The sequence below is a fragment of the Diadema setosum genome, chromosome 14 (genome assembly GCF_964275005.1).
Source record: "Diadema setosum chromosome 14, eeDiaSeto1, whole genome shotgun sequence".
Lineage (NCBI taxonomy): Eukaryota > Metazoa > Echinodermata > Echinoidea > Diadematoida > Diadematidae > Diadema > Diadema setosum.
The window spans coordinates 8,532,068-8,544,131 of NC_092698.1; the positions used below are offsets into that span (position 1 = coordinate 8,532,068).

At 38.2% G+C, this 12,064-nt stretch overlaps 1 protein-coding gene across 1 annotated transcript in view; it reads left to right on the forward strand.

Annotated features, from left to right (window-relative positions):
- The window catches only part of LOC140237890 (macrophage mannose receptor 1-like), a 38,485-nt gene extending 35,087 nt beyond the window's left edge, over window positions 1-3,398 (forward strand). Inside the window, exons 40-42 of the mRNA XM_072317823.1 lie at window positions 274-453; window positions 1,242-1,283; window positions 3,145-3,398. Coding sequence (XP_072173924.1) covers window positions 274-453; window positions 1,242-1,283; window positions 3,145-3,398 — 476 coding nt within the window. The remainder of the gene's footprint in view (window positions 1-273; window positions 454-1,241; window positions 1,284-3,144) is intronic.
- The last annotated feature ends 8,666 nt before the right edge of the window (window positions 3,399-12,064 follow it).

Genomic DNA, 12,064 nt, shown 5'->3' on the forward strand with positions numbered 1-12,064 from the left:
GGATCCTAATTTGCCTAATTACTCTTTTCGTTTGGACGTCAATGGCAAATACACAAAACATTCTCATTTGACCTTTATTTTGCACATGCGCATATCGCAGCCGTGAACTCCCTTATTTGTACACCGAAAGAATATAAATTACTTATTGTGATAATGGTGCATTAGACAATAACTTTTAGGTATCTCGTCAGTGAGTGATTCAAGATTTAATGAGATAATGCCTATTGTCCATGATCTTCAGTTTCTATTATTGTTATGTTGTCGGCTTCGCAGGTGGTTTCAAGTACACGGATGGCACTCCAGTGGACTACGTGCATTGGGCCAATGGCGAGCCCACGGAGGAATGGGCGGGGTCTACGGAGGACTGTGTGGAAATCTACACCAATGAGTACGGCAAGTGGAATGACGAAGACTGCTACGCTAGCGCCTCCTACGTCTGCAAGATGGATAAACGTATGTCAAGCCAACATCTTAAAGGGATGGTACAGTTTCAGTTGAGATGAGGCTACAGTTTTCCAACGTTTTTTTATGATGATTTTTTTTCGAGAAAATGAGAAACCTCCTTATAAAAGATGGGACCCACAATTTATTATTATTCCTTTGTTTTTGGATATCTCGGCCATTTCAAAACTAATTTTTATCACATGAACTTTGAATACACTCTTTAACATTTCATAAAGTGGTTTCTAAGTACCTTGCAAAAAGTTAAAGGCTGATTTCTCAATCAGTACTATACCATCTCCTTAATAATTGTCATTGAGGAAATTGAGTTTTCTTTCCTAAATTTTCTCCTGTTGTTACTTAAAAACACACTCTATTGACTTCATGTATTTACCCATTTTTTGTTTACACACTTTGTCAATGATTCTTCTCTAACGTGCTTCTGTTGTAATGTTACTTTGATATATTAACACTTATATTGTATACTCAAGCAAATCTTACTGGTTTATCACTTACCTCTTTTCGTTCTTGGCAAAGGGTGACGGAACTTATTTTCGTTTGTGTGTGTGGGTTATTTTTTTTTTTGTCTGCTGTGCTTTTTTGGGGGGGGGGGCAAAGTATTTAATATAACATATTTTCAATGTTTTGCTCTGCAATGCTGCTGAAAGACAGCTACAGAAATGGGTCTGGATAATTCTGATGATCTTTTACTCATGATTATGTACAATAAAACCGAGTTTTGTTTCCATAACATCGAGTCACAGCGTAATATGACTTTTCTTTTCGATCAACGTTTTCAGGTAATAACGACACACAGGCGGAACCAGTGATATCAGACAATGGTAAGTGAGGCCCATCTCATCTTTCACAGCTGTTATATATTTTTGATATTGGCATGATTTTTTTTTTTTTTTGTAGGTGGCAACCGGGAAAACCTGCATGACGTGTTCTAATGGACATCATCTTAAGTGTTTTGTTATTAATTGTCGCTTGGTCTTCCTTGTGGCACTGAAGGACAGGGAAGGGTCGAGTTGCAACGTATCTATAGTTAATGGTTGTATACAATAGTTTTAATATGCGATGTTTAGGGTAGTGCTTTGGCTCAGTCGGTAGCGCGTCTGCCTCCAGATAGAAAGGACCCGGGTTCGATTCCCTAGTCTAACTGAGAAATGTTGTGTGTAATCATATGGTTACCTCTACAAAGAGGCAAAACACTCTGTCCCTCGGATAGGACATAAAATGAGGTGAGAGGTGTGGTGAGGAAAAGTGTAAGAGTGTCACAACTGCACCTAAAGGCCCCAGCTTCATTGATCGCAAAGAGCAGAATGCATAACCAGATAAAGTGTTACCCCTCAGTGTTGCTATAATATCTGTACCCAGTCTACTTACTGGGAATGGAATTGCTAAGATGCATGGCAGACTTTGATACCACACCATTTGGAAACAATCCCTGAAAGATGCAGTGGGTCCATGTGGGTCTGAGGCTCTCCTCCTCTCCACTCTCCACTCCCCCTCCAACCCCTTGGTCCCGCACACTCTCCCCTCACCCACCCCTTTCGTCCCTTCCCTCTTTGTCCCCCCCCCCCCCTCTCCTTGCCTTCCCTATTTCCCTCCACTCCCCTCTTTGTCTCTCCCCATAACCTCCTTGCTCCTCCCCCTTTGTCCTTCCTCTCCCCTCCTTGCCCCTTCCATCTCTGCCCCTTTCCACCCCTTGCCCTCCTTTTTATCTCTCCACTCCCCTCTTTGTCTCTCCCTATAACCTCCTTGCTCCTGCCCCTTTGTCCGTCCCCTCCTCTCCTTGCCCCTTTCCACCCCTTGCCCTCCTTTTTTGTCGAGCCCACCGGAGGTGAGGGGAGACTAAGGGATCGCCTGCGGCGTCCGTCCGTCGTCTGTCCGTAACGCTACAAAAACTTCAATAACTCTTTACTTTTGGCTTCAATTGCAATCAAACTTCGAGGGAAGAGGGGGTCATACAAAGTTTCACATTTTACCATATATGAAGGTTACCTCAAGGTTTAAACTAACAGGCAGGGGTTAATGAACTTTAGGGCCAAATGTTAAGTTTTTATGGCGGGTTTCTATTATGGGTCATAACTTTTGATCCATAACTCCATTTGTGACCAAACTTGGATGGTAAATGTCCCTTGGGGAGTGGATGGTCACCGCAAGGTCAATGGTCACAAGCATGGGTCAACGAACTTTTAGAGCCCAATGTTAAGTTTTTATGGCGCGTTTCTATTATGGGTCATAACTTTTGATCCATAGGTCCGTTTGTGACCAAACTTGAATGGTAGATGTCCCTTGGGGAGTGGATGGTCACCACAAGGTCAAAGGTCACAGGCAGGGGTCAACGAACTTTAAGGGCCCAATGTTAAGTTTTTATGGCACGTTTCTTTTTTTGCCATAAATTTTTACCCTTTTATATCTCCTTTTATCTGTAATATCTCTTTTTTTAATCTGTTATATCCCATTCGTGTACAATTTCTTGTACGCGAATGGGCGAGACACATTATGGCACTTGCCTTGTATCTCTCCACTCCCGTCTTTGTCTCTCCCTATAACCTCCTTGCTCCTCCCCTTTGTCTTTTCCCTCCCCTCCTCTCCAAACTTGTCCCTGCTCCTCCCTTTGATGCCGTTTAAGTGCATAGTGATGATGATCTCCTGCATCATTTTTATTAACCATGTTCCCTTTTTATCCCCCAGGTTCGCTGTCGTCTGGAGCCATTGCCGGCATCGTCATAGCAATGCTCGTGATCGTCGCTGCCGTCGTTCTCGTGGTCGGATATTTCGTTGGTGTCCGCGGCAAGTCCAAGCCCGCAATGCCGTCAACGTCAAGCTCATTCCCGACTCCGGCTCCACCAGCTGGTTTCGACAACGCTCTCTACGTGTCTGGTTCCAGTGAGACTAAAGTTCAGGTTGAGGAAAAGTCGAAGGAGCCGGGCTCTGCAGAGGCATAGTCATATTTTTACCAAATGTAGTTTTATTTCTTTTTTGTTCATAAACGAAGCGTAACGGACCTTCAAAGATTGTCTGCCCTTTTCCATACGTTGACAAATTTTGCATGGTTCCGTAATAATGTCTCCCAACATACGTGTAGTGTGTGAAAACTTACGATAATACACCACAGAATTTAAAAGAAAAAAAAATAACCCCATGTCACTTGAAAATATGCTCCACTTTTGTACAGAGAATAACGGTTGAATTTTTATTCGGCGTCCGAATGAATTCACTGGAAATCAGTAGTAGTGTTTCCTCCTCCATCATAGAGAAGTTTCCAGTTTTATCATTTTGGGTGAATGTCTGAATTTCCTACCTCTACGATATACCAGCTCATGAAAAGAATCTAATTTCCATGGTTGCAAAAGGGACACACAAACTTTGAAACTATATCACTGTCTTTTCATTCATACACAGTATAAATATACGAGAAAGTGGCAAAAATCTGTATTGTTGTGCACATAGGATAATTTTGCATTCAGAATACTTGTCAGGAGGCGAGACAATATTTTTCTTATGAGAATGACATCTACATTTACATGTTTCCGTGTAAATCGAGCATAGCTGATAGTAAATTACAAAACAAAGAAATCACTCCTCCTAGATTTCAACATAAATCAGAAATCGTTCAGAAGGTAGGATGACGTGGAAGGAGCCTAATCCTCGCATATTGAAATATTTGAAATACTTTGTGTTTATACAATTGCGTTGTGTTTATGATTGTGCATGATTTTTGTTGGAAATGGAAAATAAATGAAATTGATTGAAATTGAATGAAAGATGATATAAACATTGCTCTCTACAATGCATTCAAAGATTACCTGAATGATTTCTTTTTGTGTTGGAAATGGAAAATAAATGAAATTAATTGAAATTGAATGAAATATGAAATAAACGTTGCTTTCTACAATGCATTCAAATATTACCTGAAGTTGTCGTTTTTCTTCACCTGTCTATCCAGAAATTGCAAACTTTACATCATCCGTCTCATTTTTGTCATGTAACTATGATAATAACTCGGCGGAACAGATAAAATATCGAAGCATGTTAAATGCCTTCCATGACCTTTGTCTCCCTATGCGCTGCTTGAAATCACACCATGCTTAATAGCATGGTGGCGTGTGAGAATAAAGTTTGTCGACTACATAGAATATATTAAAATATGATATGAATTGAAACTCTGTTTGCAAACCATACTAGCTGGAAAGCCACACTCCTCTTGCGATGTGATTCAAATCAATGATGACAAGAGATTTTTGGACTTGTATCAAAATAGTGTTGTCAATTGTCCGTTTTCGTGTTGTGTCTATAAGAGATAGACGTCAGGATTATGATATTGGTGTAAATATTGGTTGTGACCTTTGAAATGGTTCTCCACGCCAATGTAAAGTTATAGAGTGTTCTAAAAAAAACAAACCAATTACGCCATCTATCACTAGCTGTGATAGTCGTTCGATGCCACTATGTGTCTTCATACTTATACTTGTTAAAAGAAACCTCAAATCGTCTTGTGAACATTGAAATTTGTCCCTCTCTTGCGACTCCAGTAGTTCGATCATGGCGACAGACAAGGATTTCTAGATGGAAGCCAATCAAGTGCATTGCTTGCTTGGATGTCATTATGACAAGTTTGTCACATCTATTTGTGATTTCGACGTAATGATCCTACTTTACGATCGTGTATGAGTTGTATCTCGATATCTTAATGACCAGGAACCTGCACGTCAGAAGGGGATTGTGTAAACATTCATAGTTTCTTGATGTAGGATACATGTTTTCATATTTCATATCTTTGGTCTTATTGTTCCATTACAGTACGAATGTGTTTTCTTATTTGCCTCAGCGTGATTAACTTTGATTAACTTTGGGAAAGACGGTTAGTGTGGATTATAAAGCGCGCTGTTGACATGTCTCTACCAGATGTATTTTTTATATTGTAAACTGACTGTTTTGGGTGCACCAGGTGGGTTGGGGAGGATGGCCTGAGGGCCCAAGTCATTCAGTTGGCTCATTCCAGACCCGGGCTGCCCAACCTGGTGCACCCTTACCACTCCAGTTTATGTTCTGATTTCGAAATATGTATTATGATATTTGTGAATGAAAGCCGAATAGATAATAATAATAATAACAATAATAATAATAATAATAATAATAATAATAATAATAATAATAATAATAATAATAATAATAATAATAATAATGATAATAACCAATCCGCGAAGATTGTGACAAGTGAGATCGTTACATTTATTTTCTTCGGTGAAATAAAGAATGAAAAACTGACTGTTGTACTGTATGCGCTCGTACCTATGTGGGCCCTCATTGTCTAGTCGAACTTAGATATCATTGATATAATTGCTGTAGTTTTGCTATTTATATCGGTCAATTCAGTCAATGTATCGATCGATTAATTGGTTGGAGTTCGTTATTCCGAAGGTTCGTTAATCTAGAAATGAAATAAGTTTCGTTATTCCGTTGATACATTACTCCGAAAACGAAATGAGGTTTGTAATTCCGAAAGGCTCGTTATTCCGCACTTTCTCTTTATTTCCGGATAAACGAACCTTCGGTACTAAATTTCAACACTATTTCATTTTCGAATTAACAAATCTTCCGAATAACGAACCTTGTTTCATTTCGTATTGGCGAACCTTCTGAGTGATGAACATCAGCCAGTTTATCTAATCGATCAGAGTCGTGTCCCTGCTTCCTTGTTATTGGTGCTCAATCGTTCAATTCTTATTTAAAAAAACAATCATATGATACATGGAAAGTAGAATGAGAGAGCAAATTGCAGAGGAACAGAGGAAAATGATAAAAGACAATATAGGGCGAAGGGGAGAGAGTGAGCGAGGGGGGGGGACCATTAGGAGTGATAGAGATGGTGGTGATACAACAGTAAATGCCGCTAACTTCGAGCATATATGTCTCATGCCTTTGGACAGTGAGTTGACCTATCCTAAAGCTGGTTTTCTTCACTAGAGTATAAAATATCCGTTTTCATTGTCTCATTCTCCGGTACGTTTGAGGCAGTCAACTTTGAGCCGGCGGTGTAAATAAAATGCCTTGTCCAAAAGTTTATATTTGTTAACTTTGCGCTTTAAAAGGGAGTGAAAAAAAAGATATATTGCAATTTATTTATCGGCACCATTCGTAAAGTCTTTTGCGTACATTAAGTCATTAAATGTGACTGTACGTCATTTCTCTATTTTAGGTGCGTATTCATTATCGGCGTTATCTTTTCGTGCCGGTGTTCTGATTACACAAAACCGAATGGAAGACATTGCATCATGTATCTTGGCACCAGGTATCTCCTATTGGTTTTCCCCGGCCTGATCTGAACCATATCTTGATTGAATCATAAATGATTTACTTACTGCGTTTCGCCTTCATCAGTAATGTTTGCTGTTGGACAATGCTTTTTCAATGATTTGCAAAATACCAAAGAGACAATTACTTACTTTCGTCTTATATCGACACTTATTATGAGGCAAGTAAAAACCCATACTCACAATGTGTAAATATATATATATATATATATATATATATATATATATATATATATATGTATATATATATATATATATGTGTGTGTGTGTATGTGTGTGTGTGTTTGTGTATCATATGTATATTGAAGGTGAAAGGAAGATATTGCAAAACATTATTGCGATATTTAATGGTTGCATCATATTTTCAGCGCGTCACACGTCTTTTTCAGGATATTATACAAACAGTGGCGTTTCAGATGTGTAATACAACATTTAACATCCCTCCGAGAATTATATTTCTTTTTTTTTGTGTATTTGTATGTTTTATTGAATTTCTTGATTACAAACAATACAGATTACACAATAATTATAAACATATGGAACCAAAAATATAAATATTTCCCCCAAAGAGATCATATTTTCCCAAAGCACTTTGGGAAAATATCGTCCCAAGGGGAAAATATAACTCTCAAGAGACTGTAAAATGTTACATTATAATGATAGAGAAGACAATATTTGTTTTATTGTATAGTCTACACAAATACACATTTCATTCCAGCCCCGTCGGCAGCCAGTCAAATTCTTCTTTGTTCATTATAACTTGATATGACAATATAATGATTTTGATCCTCGCTGCAATAAGCATTAGTCACGTGATCACATTATGACCAATCACTGACCAATATTTCTGCAAACCATTTAATAAACATGTATTTGAATGCAATTATTTCATGCATACTGAGGTTATTATTTCATTTAATGTTTCGTTTGATCGCACAGACAAATAGAGCTGATGAGGAATAAAGTCGAAAGCTTAAGAAAATCTGCCTCCTGCGACATGTTTGATTTTTTTTTTATCATACCTATATCAAGGCTCGACACTAACGTTTTTTCAAATTCATGAAATCATGAAATATTTACGTCGATGTAGGGCGATTTGTCAATCAGTTGCAATCAAAGCATCTCGACGGAAGAATTTCATGAATTTGAATTACAAAGCAGTACCCGCTGCATGCTATAAGGATTAGAACCAACACTTGCTGTCGGGCGAAAGCTCGGTGGTCTAGTGGAGATGACGCCTGTCCGGTGATCAGGAGGTCGTAGGTTCGAATCCTGCTCGAGTATATACGCCCATCATTTTTTATCATGGCTACTACTAAAACACTGATCAATTCAGTGCTTATTTACGTCGATGTAGGGCAATTTGTCAATCAGTTGCAATGAAAGCATCTCGACGGAAGAATTTTATGAATTTGAATTACAAAGCAGTACCCGCTGCATGCTATAAGGATTAGAACCAACACTTGCTGTCGGGCGAAAGCTCGGTGGTCTAGTGGAGATGACGCCTGTCCGGTGATCAGGAGGTCGTAGGTTCGAATCCTGCTCGAGTATGTACGCCCATCATTTTTTATCATGGCTACTACTAAAACACTGATCAATTCAGTGCTTATTTACGTCGATGTAGGGCAATTTGTCAATCAGTTACACTAACGTTTTTTTTTTTTTTTTTTTTTTTTTTTTTTGTGGGGGTGGCCCAAATCCTCAAATTCATTTTTGGTGCCCCCTAAACAAAATAAAATTATTCAATAAAACATTAAAATAATACATTTAACAATGATAATCAAGTGAAAACTGGCAGGTATGATTAAGTGCTTCTATTACCACATACTGTGACGAAATTAACTAAATCTAACATCTGCCACAGGGCTACCGCCAATATCGAGCCCTCAATATGTTAGTGTGTGTATACACATACATATATACATATTTATATGCATATTATGTGTACGCATATGTGTATTTAGTGGGTACGTGTAAGTCATGTTACGTGCTACACTCGGAAAGTCATCTGTATTGTAATAATTCATGTGTCAAGATATGGCCATGCCATAATTTTTCTATGTCATAAATTTTCCTCTCATTTGTGGCGTTTTCTTCCATTTTCTAACATGTCATATAGGAACATGATTATTTTGTGCTATTACACGCGGCAGGGATAAATCCCATAAAACTCAAACCCTCACAACAACAAAACGTGTTTAAAAATATTCAATATTGTATTCCCTTCAGCGATTGCCTATATCGCTGTCGTGGCTGTGATTGGTTTTAATCTCGGTTGATTCAGGGAGGTGTGACTACTACGTTGTGTCTGCACCTCCGATGTAAGGCATTTCGGCTTTGCGTTGTCGACATGCTCGTTCATAGATCAAAGTTCATGTCAACACGACCAAGGAAGGCTCGACTGTTAATCAACAACTCTACTAATTACACTGAAGGTTCGACAGATTATCAATCCAAACGATAGCGGATATCTCGGGGAAAATATTGCATACATAATTTGCCACAGCAAGCGTAAAGGTTCTTTAACCCTAATCCCACCGGGTTTTTTGAGGGACTTGAAACCACCCCCTTTCAGATCTCGCTCGTGGATTGCGTGATCCTCGCGAAAATTTGCATTAAGGTATAGAGGCCAATGTAATCCACAAGACTGTGTAGTTAGATTTTTCAAATTTTAATTTATGTATTTTATATTAATTAATTTATGCTAATTTATGCAAAAATATTTCTTTTTGGCCTATAAATAAAAAAATAAAGCTCCAAGACTTCTAATTTTTGGTGAACATGTTCTTTTCAATATCCTCAACAATAATATTGAAGCAAAAATATGGCTTTAGAATTATTTCTTATGTATTTTATTGTTTATTGAATTTCTCTGTGTTTTACTTTTTTGTTTTTGTTTTTTTTTTCTTCAAAATTTGGCTTTACAATTATTTCTTATGTATTTTATTGTTTATTGAATTTCTTATGTATTTCTTTGTTTTTCACTTTTTTTGTCAAAATTTGTCGCAGAAACTTTTTAAAGCATAATCAGTCTAAAATAAATCATTATCAGCCATTGAAAGTAAAAATATTTATTTTCATATGAATTAATTGCAAAAACACAATCTACATTGGATTTGTACACAAAATCATGTTTTTGAGCAATTTTTGGGTCGACGAATTTTTTTCAAAGGGACGTGGCTTCAAAACGGTATGCCCGGGAGCAACAAATTTGGTCTCAAAAGTTGCGCGATACTTGAAAGAAAAAAGTCAGAAAATGTCGCGGCGAGAGCATCACGCGTTGCGGAATAATCACGCGAAACGTCGGGGGGGGGGGGGGGGGCAAAATGGCGCCCTCCCCCGGTGGGAATGGGTTAACCAATAACTTACGTCTATCCAATAAGCCAGTTCGTAATTAGCTCATGTGCACGTTGGTACTAATGACCTTTCTATTTTCTTAGTTGGTTAGGCACTTCACTTATATTCAAAGCAACATAATGCATACCGGTGAGTTTGCCCGGCGTATATAACAATTTATGGAATTCGTGTTAAACAAAAAATGATCTTGCACAGCGAGACCAGGTGACCAGAATGGTCCGTCAAACAACCCTTGGGGGAAGCATCCATTTCTTTGTTTTGTATTGAATGCATTAAAACATGTTTATATTCGTAATGCCAAATACCAGGTTTGCAGTCAGGTGGATGTAATGGCAAGTTTCGTGTACAAGGATTGCATGAATAATCATTGTATGACAGATGCTTAGGCCAAAAAAAAAAAATTGCTTGTTTGCCCTTAATTGCCAAAACCCAAGAGGGTCGGTAGGTCGGTTTTTTTTTTTTTTTTTTTTTTTTTTTAATATCAGGGTACCCTTTTTTCCATGTCAATGCACTCAAAACTCCAAGAGATTCATTCAAATTTACGTCTTGCTATAGGGCCCGGTACGCGAGGCAGAAACACTCACTGACAAACACTTATAACGTTCATTTTTGTTAAATTTTGCAAACAGCTCCAAAAAAAGTACCTTCCAGTGAGATGCTGGCAACTGAACTCCAAACAGTTTTGGTGCCATGACAGCTGGTAACGGATGCTGCAAAAGTTGCCATCTTGTGAAGGGCTGCACACTAACCCATTTTTTCTGCCGGTCCGACCTGTCTCTGTCGGACCGGTAAATGCCCCGTTTTACCATTTTTTACAGGTCCGAACAGAAAATTTACCGGTCAACAACGACAACATTTTAAAAAACATTAAATGACTTGCAAACTTATTTTCTTGTTTTTTATGGATGTACCCCCCCCCCATGTACATTTTACAGATTAATATTTTTTTAAAACTTGCATTATTTATTGCACAAGAAATTTAAAAATAAAGACAGGAAAAAATTAGAATGTTTGTTTGTGAATTAGTGTAAGATGATAATGAACAAAATCAGATTGTATCAAATGCGTTTGCGACTTTTTCTAAACATCGGCGCACGAACTTGCTGCGTAACCTGCTCTTGGTGGTCAGTTGGATTGCGATGATTTAATGAATTATTTTAGTTGTGATATTTTCTGATGCACGCGATACACGGGGTTCTTTATTTTTCTCCCGATAATCTCTTCGCATTTGTGCATGCGTTCTTGAAAGGTACACGACATGCAGGGCCGAATTCGCAATCCTTTTTGCGCCCATTTCCACCTCAAATATTAGCGGGATTGTGACGATTTCATAAATATTACTTCGGCTGTAATATTTTACGAAGCACGCGCCAAAAGGGGTTGAAAATGCGTCCATTATTTTTTCCCGATAAACTCTTCGAATTTCGTAAGTGCGTTCTTAAAAGATGTACCACACGGCCGAATTCATGATACTTTTTTGCGCCTATTTCTACCTCAGATGTCAGCGGGATTGTGACGATTTCATACTAGTAAATCACTTCGGATGTAATCTTTTGTGATGCACGCACCAGCTAGAATGGTTGAAAATGCGTTCTTTATTTTTCTCCCCATAATCTCTTCGCATTCCGTAAATGCGTTCTTAAAAGATATACGACACGGCTAAAAATCATGATTCTTTTTGCGCCTATTGCTATTGTTTCCTCAAACTTCAACGGGATTGCGATGATTTTATGAATTATTATTCGGCTGTAATCTTTACGATGCACGGGCCAAAAGGGGTTGAAAATGTGTCCTGTATTTTTCTCCCTATAATCTCTTCGCTTTTCGTACATGCGTATACGTCACGGCCGAATTTACGATCCTTTTAGCGCCTATTTCTACATCAAATATCAGCGGGATTGCGATATTTCGTTAATTATTTCGGCTGTAATCTTTTGTGA